General features: G+C 34.1%; 1 protein-coding gene across 2 annotated transcripts; it reads left to right on the top strand.

The window, feature by feature from the left end:
* The first annotated feature begins 9694 nt into the window (after positions 1–9694).
* LOC129245584 (organic cation transporter protein) lies at positions 9695–20517 on the top strand. 2 transcript variants are annotated; one of them, XM_054883845.1, is made up of 11 exons: positions 9695–9912; positions 14146–14407; positions 15018–15124; positions 15204–15842; positions 15917–16037; positions 16155–16248; positions 16570–16590; positions 16672–16772; positions 19374–19454; positions 19617–19727; positions 19945–20517. In XM_054883845.1, exons 1-11 carry the CDS (start codon positions 9770–9772, stop codon positions 20107–20109), a joined length of 1845 nt encoding a protein of 614 aa, XP_054739820.1. In that variant the 5' UTR covers positions 9695–9769; the 3' UTR covers positions 20110–20517. The 2 variants fall into 2 exon arrangements, with proteins under 2 accessions (XP_054739820.1, XP_054739821.1); XM_054883846.1 differs by lacking the exon at positions 16570–16590 and having other exon boundaries at positions 19945–20516.
* Positions 20518–24275: the final 3758 nt, after the last annotated feature.

Raw genomic sequence — 24275 nt, 5'->3', positions numbered from 1 at the left:
AGTTGCACATAAATATAACCAAGTACTCACTTCTCAGTGAGTTTAGCAGAATCAGATCTTTAGCTGGCGTAAGTGAAGGGTTTTGCTTGCAAAAAACTATTTTATTTATATTCTCTTACATTAACCTAACCTAGCTTACATTTTTCTTTACAAAACTCCACTATTTTGACACTCTCATGTTAGTTCTCTCACACTCGTCATCTACAAATAACTTCGCTGCAAAATTGCACTTATTTTTCCACTTCAATCCACGCAATCTTGTATTATATTCATTGTTGACCACAACCTAACCTAACATATTAAATCTGGAAATGTGAGAGAGGATAGTGTTGTAATTAGTGAGGAAAGTACGTACACATTTAAATATGATATGGCAAAAACTTAACAGAACACTGCAGTCTATTCGCAGTTACAAGTGTGATAATGTATGTAAGAGCGGCAGGTGTAAGCAATCGGCGCTCACTGCGGACACAATCTACAAACACAATGAGTGCACTTCAAGGTGAGTACTTCCCTGAAGCTAATAATACTAAACACACATAATATAATGAGCATGAAGTGTTATAACAACAACACCATTCACCAACTCCATTGTTAGAATTAAATGATTTGAATATTTATGTGATGAATAAGAATGAAGGTTAATAAAAAACTAAGCAAAATATGAATGAAAAATATTAAATAAAAATATTAAGATATTTAAGTAAATATAATAATTGTATTTCTCATTTTAAGTAAATATAATAATTTTATTTGCCTCCTCTAAAAAATGAAATTTCGATTAAAAAATGTACACATCTATCTCATATATTTTTTTCATATTTTTCAAATAACGAGCTGTATGTTGACTTTACTGTGCGAATGTAAATTGTATATATGTTAATATTTATTACTAGAAATATCTCTAGGATTGTGATTGCCATTAACGTGCACATTTCTATTAAGTAAACATCATCAATAACAATTTGCACAGCTACACAGGAATTAGATATTTACGACCTCAAATATTTATATTCATATGCATTATGGATGGATGAGTTGCGCTTGTCAACTTTGACATGTCTAAGAACAATTTGTTGCACGCAAAACACTTCATCGTCAGACTGCCGCTATAGCACAGCTTAAAAAACAAAAAACACATTTATGCAACTTGTCTGTGCACACATATGGAATGAATCGTTTAAGAGATTTGCACTTCAATTGCAATTATTTGCCTTCATAAATACCCCTTACATACAGACAAGATGTATTAATGATATCGGGCAGCTACTACTCCATTGCTACTTACATAAAGGCGGGAAATTCAAAGGGATCGCCAAGCTATAGAACAATCTGAGTTTATAAAGAAAAATCCGATGCATCTTAATCATTGTAACACGCAGTCAGCATAGCCTCTTGATTTCATGTAAGTCGCTGAACTAAGTACCTTTTGTTAAAAAAGTACGAAAAATGTATCATTTAAAAAGTTCTTTTAAAGATGTTGTAAAAATTCTAATCAAAAAAGGCCTGGCCGCAAATATAGAATATTATCCAGATGCTATGCGGTGTTTGAGATGCAAAGGACCATATTTTTGGAAAAAGCTCTTGCCTTGTATTGCGTTGTTCATGCAAATTTGTTCAAAAATCCGATTCATACCCTCAGTATTCATCGAAGATGGCTCCAGCTGACTTTTCCTTTTGCCGAAACTCAAATTACTATTTGGAAAACCCTCAATCCTCCATCATCATCGATATCATCCTCCCCTCTAACTCTAGAAGAAATTGAACGTGCCATTGATCCTCCAGAAAACCTCAAAGTTGAAATCCTCTCATCGATGCGATTTGGTGTAACGAGAAATTGCCTGACGAATGGATGACCGGCATTTTGGTGAAAGACCCAAAAAAAAGCGACCAAGTCGTGTGCAAAAATTATAGGGGCATCACACGTATCAGTATCCCATCCAAAACTTTATCCAAAATCCTGCTTAATAGAATACAATCGCATCTTGAACTCCAACTACGTAAACAGCAGGCCGGATTTCGCACAAACATATCCTGCTCCGATCATATCGTCCGTCTCCACATAATATTAGAACAAATCAATGAATGGCAGTCGGATATTCACGCTTGCTTTATCGATTTCAGCACCGTATTCGACAGCATCGGTCGCAACTCTATTTGGATTTCATTGCGTTCTAGAGGAATTCCAGAAAAAGTCATCAGCATTATCAAAGCTCATTATGAAGGTTTTGAATGTAGAATTCTACACAACAAACAACTCTCAGACGCGATATGCCCGAAATCCGGTGTGAAACAAGGTTGCCTCTTGTCGCCATTGCTGTTTCTCATAGTCCCCGACGATGTGCTGAAAAAAGCGTAAAATCGGTATTGCTATACGGCTGCGAGTCCTGGTCGTTTACATCCGTACCCATCCGAAGACTGCAATCTTTCGCCAACGCGTGCTTACGCTAAATTTTGAGAATCTGGTGACCTCGTGTTATTTCAAACCAGGATTTGCTTATTTCAACCAACCGAGCTCATAATCAAACGCAGACGATTTGGCTGGATAGGCCACTCTTTACGCAAAGATGCTGGTGAAGTTTGCAGGGCTGCTCTGTGGTGGAATCCGCAAGGTGCAAGGAACCGTGGTAGACCAAAGACCTCTAGGCGACGCAAGGTGGATATGGATATAACAAACTCAAACTCTACTTGGAATTTCTTACAACAACTTGCTCACAATCGAAATGATTTCAAAAATTTTGTTCTGGCCCAACGCCCCTAATAGGAGTTACAGGAAATTATATATATACCTATATACAACAAAATTCACCCCATCAAACTTCTTAGCCAGGAAACTGAACGAGCATAATCAGAGATTCTAAAAGAGGATTGATCGATCATTTGTGAGTGACATGGAATGTATCAGTACTTTTCCGGTTTCCTTCGCGTATTCGCGGCACCGACGTCATTGTTGACAGTTATGATTTCGATGGCTGTAAGAGACTTCGTCTGTCTAGGGGTCAGCATTAAGACCGATAACAATGCCAGCCTTAAAATTCAACGCAGAATCTTCCTTGCCTACAAATGCTATTTTGGACTAAGCAGGCACTTGAGTAGTGAAGTCCTCTCTCGACGAACAAAACTAACACTCTACAAGACTCTCATCATGCCCGTCCTAACGTATGGCGCAGAAGCGTGGACGATGACAACATCCGATGAAGCGACGCTTGGAGTGTTCGAGAGAAAGATTCTGCGTAAGATTTTTGGACCTTTGCACGTTGGCAACAGCGAATATCGCAGACGATGGAACGATGAGCTGTATGAGCTTTACGACGACATAGACATAGCGCAGCGAATAAAGATCCAGCGGCTACGTTGGTTGGGTCATGTCGTCCGAATGGATACAAACGCTCCGGCTTTGAAAGTATTCGATGCTGGTGGTAGCAGAGGAAGAGGGCGGCCTCCACTGCGTTGGAAAGATCAGGTGGAGAAGGACTTGGCTTCACTTGGTGTGTCTAATTGGCGCCGGTTAGCACGAGAAAGAAACGACTGGCGCGCTTTGTTAAACTCGGCCAAAATCGCGTAAGCGGTTATCGCGCCAATTAAGAAGGAGAGAAGACTAGCTGGTGGGAGTAGAGAAAGAGCAAGGCCTTCTATGCGTTGGAAAGATCAACCAACTGGTCCAACTGATCCAACTGGTACCGGTTAGCACGAAAAAGAAACGAGTGGTGCACTTTGTAAGTAGTTATCGCGCCAATCAAGAAGAAGAAGATATTTAGGTGCCCTAAAAAACTAACAACTTTGAATAAAAAGTGATGAACCTTTTAAGGTCCAGTAATTTAATTTGAATTTAATTTTTGAAAACTCTTATGAAGTGATGTCTTCAAGTAATCATAACTACTCTAGTTAATTAGATATTTTAATAGGAACTTCTTCAGATATTTCCAAAATTAAAAAAAAAAAATCTTCAAAATAAGAATATCACGATTTTGAAAATTTCTTAGCATTTCTGGTAATAACTCGAGACTATCATCATCATCAGTTCTTAGAGCTTCAAGTTGGAAAATAGGTCCACATTCAAGACTATGAATAAGCGAAAATTGCCAGAACTAGGTGGCCGCTCAAAACGGAACTTTTAACGGTTTTTGATGGTTTTTGAATAGCCACGACAGCTTCGTTACCCATGGCAACAACTACATCCATTTGTAATGGATGCCAACTTAGTATAGATTAAACAATCAGGAGCGAATTAGAGGTGGAATACGTCATGTGACAAGGTGAATTTCGGATATAAATTTGCTTTGCTATGTGATAAGGTAGTCGAAAAAAATAGTTTAAAAAAACTAAAAAACACGCTTTTATTGCTAATCGAACTAAAAAGTAGAAAATAAATTTTAATGACAAAGGGACCTATAATGAAGTAATAGCAAATCGAACGATTAGTCATAGTCAACTATCTCAGAACAGACTTATAACAAAAATTAAGATACAAATAGAGTAATTCAAATAAGAGTTAAAAGCGTGGGATGCTTGATATAGTAAATATTACAATCATTCTATTGGCAACTACCTATGAACAGAGGGTTATGAAAGTGAAGCAAAATGCATCCCACGCTTTTAACTCTTATTTGAATTACTCTATTTGTATCTTAATTTTTGTTATAACTCTGTTCTGAGATAGTTGACTATGACTGATCGTTCGAATTGCTATTACTTCATTATAGGTCCCTTTGGCATTAAAATTTATTTTCTACTTTTTAGTTCGATTAGCAATAAAAGCGTATTTTTTAGTTTTTTTAAACTATTTTTTATTTTCTACTTTTTAGATCGATTAGCAAAAAAGCGTGTTTTTTAGTTTTTTTTAAACTATTTTTTATTATGAATGAAAATTATTATTATCATTGCAGTCAGTGATGATTCGATATATTCGTGTTATATTTAATTTCTTTCTTATCGACTGTGAGTCTAAAGCTATGCAGTTATCGGCCGTGATAAAGAAGTAATCGGGATGAAGAACTTATTTCGTGGAGGGAGTCTGAGAAACTGATTTACAAGAATAAATAAAGATTTTTCATTTTACAACCAAATTCACCTTACTTTTTGCCCACAGGTAAAAAAAGAAAATATTAATCCTGGCAATCCTAATAAGGATAATGGAAAACTTTTATCAGATTATTGCATTGTCATCGGTCCTTGATAGGTGTGCAAAATTTCAAGTCGATTCGATTTTTAGAAGCCAGTGAAAATTAAGCTCCAAGATTCCGTTACATACATATATACATACATACATACGTACATACATACAACCCAAGCTAATAAAAGTGTGTTAAAAACAGAAGAACGTCTATGGCCCCCACAAACTGGTTCCAAATATTTTCACTTCTCTTTGTAGTTATTTTCCCCTGTGGGGTATTTACATGTGTTTTTTTTTTTTTGGAGCTTAACTGCAAAAGCCAATTGAAGACAGATCCAGGCATGTTTTCTTCGCTCCTACATACGTATGTATATGTGTATAGTGCACAAACAAAACCGACAATTGGCACAAGAAAATGATTAAACTAAATCGTGTCAGTTGTGTGACAAAAACCGCGTCATCGCGAAATCGATTTAATTGTTTTGATGCTGCAAGTGGCGAAATGTTGATATGGGCAAAAGTGATGTAATGTTTAGAAAATAATGCATTCCTTTCTGAAGCATTTTTTACAAGACGCATACTCACATACGAGTATATTACACATACACAAAGCCATGGACACATAAATACATTGTATACAAAAAATTATTTATTTATTATTTAAAATAATTAAAATAAATTAATTTTTTGTATGCAATGTATTGATGTGCCCATGGCTTTGTGTATTTATTTTATTTTATTATTTTAAATAATAAATAAATAATTTTTATTTAAAAGAAACACTTATCAACATAAAAATGGCGCAGTTTTGAGTTAAAAGAAATAGTTGTGTTCGTTAATAAAATTACCCATCACAAACCATTAATCCAAATCAAGGGCGTATGCGACTATTCTCTCTAAAGAGAAGAAAAAACCAAAAGTTAACGAACGGAAAATTTGTCATCACTTGCAAAAACTGGTAAAAGAAAATATATTAGCTGAGTTTGCTTACAGATTTTTTTTTTGGACAAAAAACTTACCATAAATCACGTTTTTGTTGTTAAATTCTCCATTCTATCAGTTTTGACTATAAACTGGAAATTGCAAGCCGGCTTAGGTGAGGCAGGAGCGCACAAAAGGCCAGATTCCACAAAAAGTTAATTTGCTTGGCCACTAAACGTTCTTCGGTCATATGTTTTTAAAGCCTATGTTTTCTTGATGGCTAATTTTTGCAGGTTAAAACTTCTCAAGAACAAAATGTGCATTGAAGATTGCTCTCTCAATTCTTGTGTGGTGAATAGTTTTTAGCCGTAAACATTTGTAAAAATTATGCCGGAATTATAGAGTAAAAAAAGCAGCCACAGCACTCTATACATGCAAAAGAATTGTGGGGGCAAAATGGGGACTAACCCCAAAAATAGTACACTGGCTATATACAGCAGTGGTACGGCCTATCATGACATACGGTGTCTTAGTCTGGTGGCCAACCCTCGAGAAAAGAACAACAGTAAAATGCCTAGAAAGTATTCAAATGGGTGCTAGTCTCTATAAGCAGGGCACTAAAGACTGCGCCCACGGCAGCGATGAATGTCATGCTGCACCTATTACCGATTGAGGCCTACAGCAAACAGCTGGCGGCGAAATCGGCACTTAACCGAAGAACTTCCAACTTAGCCACTAACAGAAGAGGTCACGCAAGAATGTTAGACGAATACCCCTTCCTACATCAAACGGCAGACTTTTGTAACTCAGTAGAGTTGCATGTAAACACATCCTTTACCACAACTTTCCCAACGAGAGAAGATTGGGACAATGGGGTAATGGGCAATAGGAATCAGTAACTCGAAGATAGTATCTTCGAGTTACTGATTCCAACGGACTTGAATATTGCTTATGAATCAGTTCACGAAATTCTAGCTATTGACTTGGGTCTGCGCCGAGTTGCTGCATAGTTGGTGCCAAAGGGCCTGAATTTCATGCAAAAAGGGGACTGCGCTTATATCACCAAAGACACGGTGTTCAATTCAATCTGAATCCTATCAAACATTTACCAAACGCATCATTACCGGAGACGAGACGTGGGCTTATGAGTACAACACGCATTCCAGACATCAGGCGAGTGCGTGGAGACCCCGAATGAATAAATACCAAAAAAAACCACATCGATGCGAAAGTGTTGCTCACAGTTTTGATGGATTACAACAGTATTATACACCATGAAATTTTTTCAAAAGGTCCGACAGTTAATAAGGACTATTATTTGGACATTATGAGACGTTTATGTAAAGCAATTCGCAAAAAAAAAAGATTTGCGGGACAACAACTCGTGGATTTTGCATCACAAAAACGGCGCGCCATCATTGACGGTGAATTTTTGAGCAAGATGGAAACGAATACCATCCAACAGCCGTCGAATTCAGCTGATATGGTTCCCTGCGATTTTTTTATGTTTGATCAAGTCCAAAAACCACCACGAGGAACGCGTTGTCACACAAGAAAAGAAGTATGGAAAACTCTGATGGCTGTACCGAAAATAGAGTTCCACAAATGTTTCGAGATTTGGATCAAACGCTGGCATAAGTGCGTTGCAGTTGATGTGGAGTACTTTGAAGGCGATAATATCACTTTTGTGGAATAACCTAGTATTTTTTGGAATTTTCCGAATATATTCTATGAACTTTTTGATCAAGGTGCTATTCCAAACTACGGGGACACATAAATAGTATAATCCAAAATTAGTTTAAATTATGTTTTACCATATTCGTGTCTTTTGCTATATCCAATGTGCTAAATGAACAACTCTTTAAGTCCATTCGGCTGGGAGTCGCTCCAAATCCCTCAATCAAAGAAAAAGGCTTAAATTGTCGCACGTTCTGCTAGATTTGTTTCTCCCACAACAGCTTCTATCCTTCTTTCATTCGAATCTCCGTGAAACACCGAAACTGTTTCTTCATAGTTTTTTCTAATAGCGGTCGGCCCTCGTCAGATAATGGCAAACGTCCGAGTGTATTTCTGCCATGAAAAAGCTCCTCATAAAAAATAACCGCCGTTCGGAGTCGGCTTAAAACTGTCCCTCCATTTGTGGAACAACATGAAAACGCACGCCACAAAAGGAGAATGAGCTCGGCCGAACACCCAAAAAGGGTGTAAGCGCCAATTACATATATGTATATATATACATATATATAATCAGCTCTTCCAAATAACAGCTATTTTCAAAGTTATATTCAAATCAAAGAATAAAGAATTATAACTTATTAACCGAAATTCGCTGAAAGCAAGTTTGCTCAGAAAGTCTATTACCACACTTTTCTCTAATATAATATTTCAGAAACTTAAGGCTGTTTTCTCTCCTAACCATTAAAGTGAGCGTTACTAAACGAGCCAATAACATATTCCAAAACCCTAAACAAACGTCTTTATCAGGTACTCTAAATTAATACACATATACATATAAAGACTGACTACGGCCACAACATTTAACTAAAAACATGCGTTGGGTATATAAAACTCGATTCCATTCAAACTAAAACATCTTTTTATATGGTTTTTATGAATAATTATCTATCTTTGATTATTTAATTGCTTTACTCGGATTTCAAGTGAAAATTATCCAGACATGTGTGAGATAATAAATATATACAATATATAATTTTTAATCGGTAAAACCAAATGTGCAATAATCTAGTGGGGATAGGATTGTGTTACCTGAGTTGCAACAAAATATTTAAATGATCATTTATATTGGTATATTCTCTTTAAAATACACGTGCCAATTATTTTTGTAAACAATCGCAAATGACTGGCGGTAAATAAAAATAGAATAGGGGAGAACATGGAATACGAAATTCCCCTTCATATACAAACATACTCGTACATATAATTAAACAATTGCAACAAAGATTGGTTAAACTGCACTCGCTGAGTGCACAGAGAGAGAGAGAGAGCAATGCTGCTGTAGTGCAATAAGCCAGTAATCACTACTGAGGTTGCATACGAACACACATACATACAGATTTTATGGGAACATTGGCACTTGCTATTTACCTAGGAATGAATCCAAGCAAAAGGTGTGGGAGCGCTTTCTGCTTTTATTCTTTCTCTCAGACACTCAGCGAATCCAATGTGAGTACACCAGTAAAAGTTAGAACGGTTTCTCCACACCATTTACACCTGATTGCCTATTTGAGAAGGAGAAACTTTCAATTTCATTCGTTCATAAGCATCTTGTCTGAATCATTTTACGGATTTTCCTCACCTAGAAGATTTTCCACATTTTGAATTTTAGTTTTATACATACCGCTGTCGAGTTCAAACATAAAAGGCTTGCACAATTCTCAACAAATGCAAGTCGTATGGCTATGACGGCGACAGCTGGCATACGCGCACAGTGAATGAGTGGACGGACGGTGGCGCGACACAATCGCCGTTAGACACGGCTAAATAACACAAAAGAAATTAATTTTGAATTAGAGATAACAATGAAAAATGGCGAAAATTTAAGATTAATTTCTAGTGAAAAAAAGAAACAGTTAAATAAGTGTTCATAAAATATATATAAAATATATATATATTATACATATATATGTATATAGCCGGATGTTAAAAGAAACATAAGTGGGGAAAAGTGATAAATAAACATTTTTAATTGGAAAGAAATTAAACTTAACAACAATCATGGATTTCGATCAGATATTGGAAGAAATCGGAGAGTTCGGTCGATATCAAAAGACCAATTATTTACTTATTTGTTTGCCGGTAATGTTTGCGGCAGCGAATAGCTTGTCGTATGTGTTCACCGCCGGCGTGCCGTCCTACAGGTTAGCTGACTTCATTCACAAACATCTTCAGACATTAAATATTTTATTAAACATTCGCATAACAGATGTGTATTTATGTACCTATAAATATATACACTTACACTTGTTTAAAATACATACCTACAGAAGCGGCTAGTTGAGCTTACTTTGCCGCACATTTATTACCTGTAATGAACATATAATGAAACATATAAAGGGTTTTCAAATAAGAGGTATTATTTTGATATTCATAGAAAAATGCTATTTTTTAATATAAATGATCGGATGTTTATTTCATTATAAAGAGAAAGGTATGCCGTTAGTAGTGGAAAATAACATCAGGCAAATGACCACCACGACCGACTTGCAAAGTGGCTGCCCTATGCCCTCGATAGCCTTGCGAATTCCATCTTTGAGATCTTGAATCGACTCTGGGCTGTTGGAATAGATCTTCTCTTTCACGCGGCCCCAAATAAAAAAGTTACAAGGTGTTAAATCACAAGATCTCGGTGGCCAATTGTGATAACCTCTTCGAGAGATAACACGGTCTGGAAACTTTTCCCGTAAAAGATCAATGGTTTCGTTGCTTGTGTGCCACTTAGCGCCGTCTTGTTGAAAATAAACGTTGTCCAGATCAATACCACCCAATTCCGGCCATAAAAAATCGTTAATCATCTCTCCTGTTTAACACCTAACACCTGTTATTGGAAAGCCCTTTATATTTATATTGCAAAGTCATACAAGAAAAAATGTTTAAAAAAAGGAGACACTTAACTCCGCGTGATTCAGTTTCTTCACTTCTTCATAGTGTGTGTGATCGATTTTTATCGGAATTTTTATTCGAAACAAACAAGTGAAGCCTTTTTTTAATTGAAAACAAAAGTAAATATTTACGCAAATAGGAGCATTTTACCGATGTCCTTTTTTTGTCTTTATGTTAAAAAATCATTTAATTCTTTTTTCATTTAAATTTGCATTTTAGTTTAATTTAAAAGAAAACCATTGAAGTTAAAAAAGGAAAATTTTATAAATTACCGCAGTAGTTTACATAGCAAAGAAGTGTGCAGAAACTACATAATTAGTTTACAATTCGAAATTCATTAAGGTAGTAGTCTGGTAACTTACACGTTTTTTGAGGCCATGTTTGGGACATTTTTTGGAAGGGAAAATAAAATTCAATCGGTTTGATTTTCTAATATGTTATTAAAGGTATCAGAAGGTGTACAAAAAAAATTTTTTTTTTTTAATGTTTTAATACTATTTTTGTATACTGCAGCAAGCGGCAAAAAAAAGAGGTACAGTGGCTGGCCGGCGTGATTTCGTCACTTGTGGTCATATGAAACAGAAAAACCAAATTGCTTATTAATCAGTGTGCTTGTCGTTCTGGCGGGTAGTAAGATTAAATGATTTTGACAAAAAATAACAAAATGGCGAACTTCGTAAGAAAATTGCCTTTTTTTAAAATGGAAATCGGACTAAAAAATGGAAAGTTAGGGACGAAATAAATTAAATCTACTACCCGCCAGAACTATTGATGTGTAGAAAAACATATCAAAATTTCAGCTCAATCCGTTAGATAAAAAATTTGTTTTCACGACGGCCATCCGGAAAAACGTTGTTTTGAGAAAAACGCGTTTAAAGTTTTAGCGGGTTAGTGCGCGATTTACGTTTTTAGCCATTAAGGGGGGGTAGGGTCACAAAATCGAAATTTTTTTTCTTCACTCATCTTATAGTAAATCATTTCAAGAATGTTGTGTCAAAATTTTAAGTGGATCGGAGCAGAACTCTCAAAGTTATAGCCTTTGTAGGCTAGAGAGTCATTTTTTCAAACGCGTTTTTCCCGAAACGACTTCTTAAAAGTCGGTGCCAATCACAACTCCGAAACTATTCAACCGATTCTTTTCAAATTTGGCACACGTTTTCTAAATCAAAAATACCTCCCCCCCCCCACTGTTTTTTTTTTTATTTTTTTTTAAGGTTGTTTTTCACTTACAAATATGGCGAAATTTTTCGCCAAAAATGCTCGTTTTACGTTTTTTTGCCACCAAAACTACAAAAATGAAAAAAAAAAAATTTATTAAAGGGGGGGGGGGGGGGGGGGGGGGGCGAGCATTACGTCATACTTTAACTGAAAAATTCGACTTTTTTAGTTTCAGATGATTCTACGACGAATGCCGATTGGCACCGCAGAGCACCTCTCGAAAAACATATCTCCAAAAAAACTCTGTCATGGGCTTATTCGTCAATATTTTATTATTAATATTTTTTAAAAACTTATTGAAAAGATGTACAATAACATGCAACTGATTTTATTAAAGTAGCTTAAGCCATATTTCTGTAAAAAATTCAAAAAAAAGTGGTTTTTTAGCGCTAAACCCTACCACCCCCTTAACTCGCGTTAAAAAAAACTAATTTTGTTTCCGATTATTTCATTTATTTATTTAATTCAACAACTACTCCGATGAACTGGAGGAACAAGACTAACTTAAAACTATTTACATTTGTGTTTTTATAGGGTTATTCAACATTGCATTTTCGTAATGGGAACGGAAATGCAATAAATGCGAATTTGACAATATTTGGTAAAATTTATTATTTTCTTAATACATTTCAAGTTACTTTTTGAAACGGTTGCAATTCTCAGAATTGCGACCGAAAAATAATAAGTTAATATTATTTAGTATTGCATTTACGGTATGGGAGCGGAAGTGCAACATATACAGATTTTATTATTTCACTTAAGGTTCATATGTGTACATATTTGTTTACTTGCTAAAAATTGCTGATTATGTTTTAATAAAAAATTGTTTATTCCCTGGAAAGTTTATGAATTGCGACATGTGCCGGAAATCGATATTTGGTTACTGCTATTGTTTATTTTATTTAAAAATTCTTCGAATTTATCAGATACATTGGCTTTGAAATCAATGTAACTGTTTGTATATGTAACTCGCGCAAGTGCGAGCCGCTCTCATGTATGTGCCATAATTTCGTCAATATTTCGAATTTCGGTCTAAAATTTGTACAGTATATTACCAATATATCGCACTTTCAAAATATGTAAAAAACCGAAATTTGAAATTTTAAAAATAAGTTACCAGACTACTACCTTAAAAGCTTAGTTCGAAGTTTTTGCATTTGCTTGCAGCGTATTTTTTATTTTATTGACTTTCCTTTTTTAATTATGAGAAGGGAATACCCGTTTCCACTTCTTCGCAGAATATATAAACAGATGTGTAAGTGAGAAGTGAGTTCTAGAATCGAAATCCACTTTATGAAATTCCGTTTTATATTTTACAAAACAGATATGTTTTTCCAAATTAGTCGAAATATTACCCAAAAGTTTAAAGTTCAAGTTTCCATCAGAAGAAATGAAAAGAACCAGTTTTCTTTACACATAAATTTTCTTTCTTATAAAAACATCCTTTTTTTTTTGCTCAGTATACTACAATTCTCCCTTACATATACTTTTCAGAACAATGTAAAACAATTTTAGTTTTGTTGTTTAGAGCTTCAACCAAACCAACTGCATGCGGTAGTATTCAAGCATAGTATATACGTTTTTTGTTTAATTAATTTTCTTGATAAGACTAATTTCTGGCTTAACAGGTGCAATATGTACTCGTATGTGATACTCACACTATTTGGTGTGGTTTGCATGCCAGAGAAAGCATTAGTTCACACTTTTTTTAAACTGAAAATCGTGAGCGCAGTGGGTAAATGACTTGTGACTTGTTGATTCCCCTATTCAATTCAGGGGAAAAATTATAAAAAGTCAACGGGATTTTCTAGCAACTTCAAACTTGCACTTCATTGCACTGAAATTGAATAGGATGTAAAACGGTGTACCGAAAATTGGTGTAAAAATTGTGATAAAAAACAGTGGAATGGGGAGAAAATGTTTGTTAACTTTTTTTAATCGAATATGGGATATTGTTTTCTCGCGGCGTGCACATGCAAAACTTCATGCGTGCGAATGATTTGCTTATACTTATTGCTTATTAGACGATTGCTTTGAAAGCATACATGCACTTACCTACCTGCAAACATATATTCATATACATATATAAAAAAAAATTTACACATTAGCCCTCATGACTTTAACTTTCAGCGCGCACGCACTTTAAAGCAAATCTCAAACGCACGCAATATTTTTGAATCCTCCAAATTTTACTATTGTGTATTATATATAAGTAGAATATCCATCATCTATATATTTTCTCTTTAACTTAATTCAAAACATTTCTACTGAAGATGCTTGATTCCACAGTGCGATGATCCAATCGCACCACAATTGCACGCACCTTGGCTAGCCAATGCCACGCCTGGCAGTTACGACAAAAAAGGACGCTTTACGCCGGAGAATTGTTATCGGTACCGAGCAAATGATACCCTAGCATTTTTCGCCAATATAAGTCAGGTAAACGAATGCCCGAAGAATGCTTTCGATCATAACTGCCGTGAACGCTGCAACGTGTGGGTGTATGATGATCAGGAGCGGACCATTGTGCAAGAAGTAAGTGTTTCATGAAAAAAAATTTTCAAACTTGTTGTAAGAACTTTCGATATTGCTAATTTTAAAAAAGGAAGTATTATATTTAAAAAAAATTATTTTTTTCTAGAATAGACAAAGAGATTTGTACGCTCTTCCTATGACCTCCTTCACCATTTACTGAATATCTGGTATTTACATATTTAGTGTGGGTAGATCTAAAGCCACACTGATAAAGTTCCTACCAGTTCATTGAAATTGGGCTTCCAACTTTCTCGTAGCATGTTCCAATCCAGTTGAAGGGTGATTAAAGCTGTAGTCATTAACCTATCGGGTGATTACTCTCATCCTACTGCCGACTACCCCTTACTCCTTACAAAAGATGCATAAATAATAGAAATAAAAGTTGAATTTTGAGAGCAATTCACGTATTTTCAATTGGTTGACTGATTTCTCCATAGCCTCTCACATTATTTTGCTGAGCAAAATTGTTTCTCTCTGACTTCACTCTATATTTCTCAAATGATTAATTGCCGAAATTAGAATGCATACCGGAACATATAATAGTATAACTAATTGGCTTATGTATGCATATACATATAATCGTATACCCATTTACTTCTTTTCCCCATAGTGGCAGTTGACCTGCAAGGAAAACGCCTGGAAGCTGGCCTTTGTGGGTACTATGCATTTTGCCGGTCTCGTTGTTGGCACAGCAGTCTCCGGATACCTGGCTGATCGGTACAATCGCACAAGCAAGATTTTGCAAAAACATTAGTTTAATTTGTCTCTCTCTTCCTTCCCTTCTTACTCTTCACAGTTTCGGCCGTAAAAATATATTTATATTTTGTAGTGTTTTCATGGCTATCACCGGTATTGCCCAAGGCCTAGCCTGGGACTACAATAGTTTCCTGGTTTTTGCCTTTCTCAATGCAATAGGCACATCTGGCGTATATCCATTGGCTTTCATTATCGGCGTAGAAATGGTTGGGCCTAGCATGCGCGAAATGTCTTCGATCGTGCTCAACTACTTTTATGCCGTTGGAGAAGCCTTGGTGGGTGCTACTGCATGGTTCCTGCAAGATTGGCAGCTACTACAATATGCACTTTCCGTACCGCCGCTCTTCTTCATCCTCTATTACTGGATCGTTCCGGAGTCGGTGCGTTGGCTAATCGCACGAAATGAACGCGAAAAAGCAGGGGTAATTATAAAACGCGCAGCTGCTGTAAATAAGCGGGAGCTCTCCTTGGCGTTGTTGGCTAGCTTCAAGATGGAAAATTGTGTACCGCCACCAACACCTGTGAAAACGGCACAGGCGAATGCCATAGATAAATGTTTAGATCTGGAGAAATTAAAGGAAAATGGTGAGGTGGGTAAAAATGAAATCTGGCAAGCGGTACGCGAAATATTCAAGGCCAAAACTCTGTTGCTGCGCTACATAATAATGCTTTACATTTGGTAAGTGGAGCAGAGGAGTCCATGCAGTTGAAAGCGCGTAGTTCATTTGGGCTTTGGAATTATTCACTTTATAGGGCTATAAACGCGGTGGTCTTCTATGGGCTCTCATTGAATTCAACGAATCTAAGCGGCAATAAGTACTTGAATTTCGTTTTAGTTTGCCTCATCGAAATTCCCGGATACACGCTAGCTTGGGTGAGTTATGTAAACGCCTAAAAGCAGATTAAGTTACTTAATATTTCTTTATATATGCATTGTTGTTAATTTCGCTTACTTTTTGACTCTGTAAAATACTTCTTTTTTATTGCTCAGATATCACTGCGAAGGTTAGGTCGGCGCATCGCTCTGTCAGGTTCGCTGTTTCTCTGTGCCATCACCTGCGTAGCTGGCGGTTATATAACGAAAGGTGGTATACTCGTTTTCATTTTAAGCATAATTATATAGGCTGACAAAATTTAGAAATTATTTTTCCAAATCAGTGACTCAACTAGCATGAAAAATTCCGGAAAAAGGAAATAACCTACGTTTAATGCAAAATACCTGTAGAGTGTTTTAATACGCTAAATGCAATGAATGAGAAACAATACACTCAGCACAGCTAATTCTCTGGTTGCAACATTTTGTCAGCCTACCTTTTTTTGTATATTTTATTTTTATATTTATAGTAAATAATTTATTTATTTATATATTTTTCTTCAACTATTGCTTTCGTAAATTCTAAATGTAGTGCAAACTAACTTGGAGACACGTAATTTAATGCAATTTCAATAAGCCAATTGGCGTAATTTAGCGTATTTGAATGACATAACTTTTTTGAAAATCTTTAAAGGTTCCACCTGGGCCATTGTGACACTTTTTCTCATTGGAAAATTGGGAATCACGTCATCGTTTGCTGTGATTTACACGTATACAGCGGAAATGATGCCCACGGTTCGTTGAATATCTACTTTTTTCGTTCAGTTAATTTCAATGTTTATTTAGTATTGCATATTTTAGAATTTTTGAATGTTGTTCTTACTATTTCCGCCTTATCTGTTCATTTTTCCATTTAATTTTCTTTTATTTAACTACTCGTTTTTCAATTTAATTTGTTTTTATTAAATTTTATCACATTTAATTAATTTTTCATTGTATTTTATTTTATTTTTTTTTTTATTGTTTGTTAATTTGTTAATTAATTTTTTTTTTGTTTTATTTTTTTTTAATTTATTTTTACTTTCATAAAAGTTAAGTTTTTTTTTATTTTATCTCATTTTAATTTCTTTTTATTTTATTTTTAATTTTTTAATTAATTGTTAATTTGCTAATTCATTTTTTTATTTATTTTTTTATTTCTTTTTACATTAATTAAAGTTAAGTATGTTTTTATTTTCTTTTACCACATTTAATAAAAAAAATTATTATATTACATTTATATACTAAATTTCACAAACAAAACTTCGCAGTGGAATGATAAACAATTTTTCTTACTTACTAAAAATAATTTTATTAAGAGGAAAGCACTAAAAGTTAGTTTATGTTATTTAAATTTATTTTATTTAATTTAATTTAATATAATTTTATGTTTTTGTTTTATTTATATAATTTTATTTCATTTTATTTTGTTTTATTTAATTGTTAAACTAATTTAATTTAATTATTAAAACAAAACTTTCTCTGAGATATGGTTCACCTGACAGGGCTAGTTTACTGGGACAGCAGCCCTTGGCCGGGAAAAACTAGTAAGATAGAACCGGCTGCCTCTCGTTTTAGTTTATTTGTTTTTTTTTATTATTATTTTGTTTCATTTTATTTTATTTTATTGTTGAATTAATTTAATTTAATTAATACAAAATTTTGATTTAATTACGAAAAAAAATTTTATTTGAAAATAAAAATTTTATTTCTCTCCTTTCACTTTATTTCATTTTTTTATTACTTACTGAAAATAATTTTATTAAAACAACAGCACAAAAAATTATTCTATTTTAATTTAATTCAATTTAATTTAATCTAAAATATTTTTTTTATAATTTATAGTTATATTATTTGTATGATACATACTATTTTATACTTTATTCTCCTTTCCTATTCTATTTCATCTCATTTCATTTTATTTCTTTGTATTATATTAGATTTTATTTTAATTTACTTTAGTTTTATTTATTTTAGTTTTCCAATGGAATATATTTTATTTTATATTATTTTATTTATACATATACATTTTAAAATTCCATATTATATGCATTTATGCCCAGTTGTACCTAAACAAAACTTCGCATTGAAAATATTATATAAACATTTCTTTATTACTTACTGAAAATAATTTTCTTAAAAGGAAAGCACAAAAAGGTTAATTTATTTTATTTACATTTATTTTACTCAATTTAATTAGTTAAATCAACTTAAATTTTGATTTAATTTTGTTTTTATTCTTGTTTTTTTAATTTTATTTTATTTCATTTTCTTAATTTAATTTAATTATTAAAAATTTTAAATTTAAAAATACAATTTTTTATATCATTTTATTTTAGTCTATTTTATTATACTTTATTTTATTTTTGAATATTTGATTTCATAAAAATAAAAAAAAATATTTTAATTTGATTTCATATCATTTTATTTTATTTTATTTTATTTTATTTTATTTCATTTTATTTTATTACATTTATTTTATCTTATTTTGTTTAATATATTTTAATTTTATTTTATTTCATTTTATTTTTTTAATTTACTTCAATTATTGAAAAATTTAATTTAAAATGATAATAAAAATAAAAATTGTAATATAAAATACTTTTTACGTTTTTTACAAATTTTATTCTACTTTTACCTTATTTTATTTCGTTTAATTTTACTTTATTATCTAATTTTATTTTATTTTATTCCATTATATTTTATTTCATTCACTTAAACATTTAGAAATTCATTTTTAAATATTTAATCCGTTTCGGTTGCTAAAAATTATTTTCTTAAAAATATTTTATTTTTATTTATTTTTTATTATTATTTATTAAAATGACATCCATAAATTATCCATCTACCTATAAGCGCCGTTTTCACCGTTAATTCAAGAAACCCATCAAAAAACCAATTTGGAAAATCATTCGAGAATTAAAATGTTCTAGAAAATTATTCCTTGAATTTTACTAGGACTCTTCTCAGACCAAATCTTCATATCACCAACGTAAAGGTCTACAGAGACATGGCAGGCGGTTCTACGTTACCGGAATGACTCGAGTTTTTCCCGACCAAGGGCCATCGCCCTAATTAACTAACCCTATCTAGTGCTCCGTACCTCTACATAAACACTACATAGCATTTTTGACATAATTTTGAGCCAAAATTAAAAAAAAAACATTTGCTCTTCTATAAATGCTCTCGTTAGGAACAGGGTTAAGTTTATGTTAAAAAAACATTGTTAGCAATCACAAATGCGGCAATATTTCAAAACATTGTATTTTAGGCACACAAAACCATTTCTTCTTTCTCTAGCGCCAGAAAACAGTTGTTAATTAATAAATATTTTATTTCTCTGCTATCCATTTGCAGCTAATACGGAGTGGTGGGGTTGGAGTGATGTCGACGTTTGCACGTTTTGGCGCAATGCTCGCACCGTTTGTGCCGCTTTTGGTAATTTTATATTTATATATGTACATTTTTTACATTATTTTTTATTCTATTAATTTTTTTACGTAACTTTTTTACCTTTTTAAATATGTTGTGCCTAGTAAATAATCGAATACTAATAATAATCCAATCTTTATTTACATATTCCCCACAAAAACTATAAAGGGTGCGTATTATGAGGCCTTACCTTTATTATTATTCGGTGCAGCATCCTTATCAGCGGGCATTTTAGGACTGCTGTTGCCAGAAACATTCCGCAAAAAGTTACCTGATTCGGTGAGTATCTCAACACACACACCTACATGCATACATAGGTATGTATTCAAATGGTTTCAGAAGGTCCCTTGAGGCACTATGCACTAAAATTTGTCTGAGTTGACATATTCGAAAACTTTTCTTTTACGTCTGATACAATTCAGCCTAATGCGTGCAAGTGTTTTGGTTTTTATACGGCTACTGTGGTTTTTGACTGCATGTATTTTTTTCGAAACAGGTGGCGGAAGCAAAACAACTGGGCGAAGATAAACATGATAAGAAACCATCGAGTACAATTGTGTTGGACGAGCGACCAGGCGCTGGCGCTGGCGAAGATGGAGACAGCGCGAATAGTAGCGATGAAGTACAACAGAATACCAACGCGCGGCAAACTGAGCCATAACTGCGACTAATAATAAGTTTTGCAAACTTTGTGTTAGAGTATTATAAGTTCTTTAAGATATATAAAAAAAACTTACGCTATACAGATTTGTATGGAGCACCACCAGTGTGTCTGCTTGTTCATGCATTATTGCCAATTATTGTTTTTTACGCGCTTTTGATATTTAGTAATTGTTAAGCTTAGTGTTGATAGTATTTAAAAAGAAGCAACTACATATTTTACATATGAAAATTAAAAAAAAATAATTGGCTATTAAAAATTGTTATATTGCACTTGTGATGAGTGTCTGTAATTATTTAAAACTTTAATTAGTTCAAGAGAAAATTTGAATGTCGCTTAAAGCTCGATGGATGATTCAATGTTGCCGTTGCGATTCTATTTTCTTGAAAATAAAACAACCAAATAATAAAATGTGGAGAGTGTTTTGTGTTCAAACAACAACAACAACGATGTTTTTGTTATCATATAATGCTGAAGCAACTTCAGTTGATGATCCATGTAAGTCAGTCAATGTCAATTAAGGAATCAAATTTTAATCGTGTCGATTTTCGTAAACATCTATTTCAGTTAATTGAAAGGCACGTTCAATCAAAATGTGCTCATGTTATGGACTCTAGCTTCAACTTGAGTGTGCACAGTGTTTTTGAATTTCGTTTTAGCAAGCAATCGCATATTATGGCTTCCCTTTAGGAAATAAGCTGCGAGAATGTTTAAGGACTGACATTCCCACGACAGTTAGTTCTACATTCATAACAGCTACCCAGACTTGTTCCCAAGAACTTTCACTTCAAACGCTTTCACCTAAAATGTACAGTAATGGTTTAATGCTGTTACAAGAGCAACAACTAAATTGTTTATATTTTCCCCGATACGTACTTTAGTGTCTATTTGCAAAGCTTCGGATTTAAATTCGCCAAGCATTCTCAGCAGCATTCCCTCAGTACCACTGGCTGAGTTGTTCAATGTCAGTGGCGAGGAATGGAAGTGCAAGAAGGGCAATCTTGCTACTCACCCACATATTTTCCTACACTTTGAAACCACATTAAATGCCATGAAATGAAGTGGCCTGTACGCAAATCTGATCTCTTTGTTGGCGAAAAAAACAAACTTTACAAGTATTTCATCATGCCTTTCCTTTTATATGACGCAGCAGTGTGGGCGATGTCGAACAAATGACGAAAGTAATGGCACTAAGCATTTCAGAGAGTAACGAAGGAGGATTACGCTCCGGTAAGAAAGATTCTTGGCTTCGGCACGATTGGCTAAGCAACGGCAACAAGCTCACCTGTGAACATAATGGAATGGTCAGGTCCAGAAGAACTTGACTGTAATTTGTATGATATGAATAGTACAGGCAATAAATGAACACGAAAATGCTTATAATGATTTTTATAAAACAAAAGTTGACAATTATTAAACAAATTTTATTTTTTTTATCAATTTGTTTTGACCCTTTGCGAATACTTCAACAAATCTTTGTATGCTAGCCTCTAGTTTCACTAGAAGTGTAAAAAAGTTAAGAAGAAAAGTCTTGTATATTTAAAAATGCTTCCAATTTTTAAAGTGTAAAATTTGCAATCGAAGTGATTCTCAATTAAATCTTATTGGAAGAGAATCGTGTAAGTTCAGAGATCAATTAAAGCAACTGCAGAGGTAAACTTGATAGCAAACAATTTCGCAAATCGATCCTTTCACTAAATACAGGGTGGCTGATGAAAGCCGCTACCAAAAAAAAATTGAATAACTTTTTTTCTTTTTAAGTTATCTGTTCCATTTTTGTTTTAATTTGCAGATTGATCTTTAAAAGTTATTAAAATGGATAACTGGGACACGCAAACAAGAATTTGGATAGTCCGCCGCTATCACGCACTGGAGTCCGTAGTTTTGGTACAGAGAGAGTACAGGCGGATGTTTGGCGGCGATCCCCCGAGCAGATGGACCATAATGAGACTGGTGAATAATTTTGCTGAGCAAGGAACAGTCGCAAGAAGGCCTTATCATCGAAACCCACCAGTTCGGACGGAGGAAACGATCGCTGCTGTAGCTGCAGCTATACAAAGCAGTCCAAGGGTTTCAACAAGAAGCTTATCTGCTCAACTTGGTGTCAGCCGACAGTCTTTGCAAACAATAATGCACAAAGATTTAGACTTATTTCCCTACAAAATTCAAATGGTTAACAAACTGAATGCAACAGACTTGCCGATTCGCTTGGAATTTTGCCAGAAGATCCTGCAAATGGTGGAAGAAGACCAAAACATGTTAAACTGCCTTTTCATGTCTGATGAGGCCCATTTCGATTTAAACGGCAATGTGAACAAACAAAATTGTCGAATATGGAGTACTTCTAACCCACAGATACTCCACGAGACGGAATTGCATCCTCTTCGCGTGACAGTGTGGTGAAGAAAATGGTCACACCGTTACGGTTACTGGAGACCGTTACGGTTATTTGAAAATGCTGAAAGAATTTTTCTATCCAGAACTACGCCGAAAGAGAATTCCTTTCAACTCTGTGTGGTTTCAACAAGATGGGGCAACGTCTCGCATAGCCCAGACTGTTATGACAGAGTTGCGACGAAAATTTCCCAATAAACTGATTTCAAGAAACTCCGAATTTCGTTGGCCCCCCAGGTCGCCTGACCTTACTGCACCTGACTTTTCCTTGTGGGGTTTATGTAAACAAGAAGTTTATAAAACAAAGCCAACAAATTTGGATGAACTAAAACAATCCATTCGGGCAACAATTGCGGCTATTCCTGTCGCAACTCTCAAAGCAGCAATGAACAACTTTTTACTAAGATGCCGCACTTGTGTCAACGAGCATGGGGGGCATTTAAATTCAATTATTTTTAAAACTAGTTAAGCTACATTTAAAAAAATTTAATGACCTTCAACTTGAAAAAAAAAAATAAATGAATTCCATACACTAAAAAAAAAGTTATTTGAGTTTCTTAATGTAGCAAAATTCATCAGCCACCCTGTATCTGTCATATGATCGAAAATTTATTAAAAGAAAGCTTGGCTGGAGTTTAGAACAATGCCTATTTTGGAATTTCTGGCAAACTATAATGTTTTTTTATTGAAACTTGGTGGAGATGTTAGTGAGGTGTTAGGGAACACTCTTTATAACTTTAAATTAATCGGGAAATAATAATTTTTTAATTATTTAAATTCAAAATGCCCTTGGGAACATCAGTATAATTTGCCACATTACACTCTATATTTTTTAACATTTCACTATAAATCACGAAATATGCACTCACACGCGTGTTTGTACCGATTTTTATGCTAATATTCTAATTATATCTATTAAAATTAAATGCAAATTCATTTGCCTATGCAATCACATTCCAATTTTAAGCGCGAACAAGAAGAAGATTGGAATTACAACAGTATGGTGTTGCCGGATGCCTGCAAATGAAAACAAAAATTAAGTACTTGAGTTTAGTGTTAATGATGGGAATGGGGGTTATTGTGCCTGCTTACTACATACACGCATATGACGTTTTAATTTTGGGTTCAATGGTTTTAACACGGAAAGGAGTTTTACGCAAAAATACTGTGCATTGCGTAGCCGGAGTTGGACTGATGAGGGTTATTTTTTTGAAGCGCGGCCGAAGGCCGCCCACGCTAAAAGGAGTTCTACGCAAAAATACTGTGGATTGCGTAGCCGGAGTTGGACTGATGAGGGTTATTTTTATGAAGCGCGGCCGAAGGCCGCCTACGCGATAAAGAGTTCCACGCAAAAATACTGTGTTAATTAATTTAATTTAATTTTAATTACTTTATTATTTTTTGTGATACGCTTAATATCATTGTTTTTAAGTTTAAATGAGTTGTATGTTTTTATTTTCAAATTTATTTCTCAACTTTAAATTACAGCAAAAAATACTGCAGTTTTACAATGAACCTTCCACTGAACATCCCTGCGTGCGAACTTCGTTTTCATTTCAGGTGTATGGCAACACCAACTTTTCGCTAAATTATAGAACTTTAACATTAAATTACTTAAAAACTATAAGCCTCCGGCAGGTTCTGTTTTCAGTTTTAAGATGGGGATACACCCCTCTATCACCCCCTTTTTACCGTTTTTTCCAAAGCGATAGGCATTATACTAAATTCTAGCCGAAAGCTTATTTTTAATGTGAGAAACTGTCTAAGCAAAT

The sequence above is a fragment of the Anastrepha obliqua genome, chromosome 4 (genome assembly GCF_027943255.1).
Source record: "Anastrepha obliqua isolate idAnaObli1 chromosome 4, idAnaObli1_1.0, whole genome shotgun sequence".
Lineage (NCBI taxonomy): Eukaryota > Metazoa > Arthropoda > Insecta > Diptera > Tephritidae > Anastrepha > Anastrepha obliqua.
Note: the sequence above shows the minus strand (reverse complement) of the source record. Positions and strands in the feature narration are given on the sequence as shown.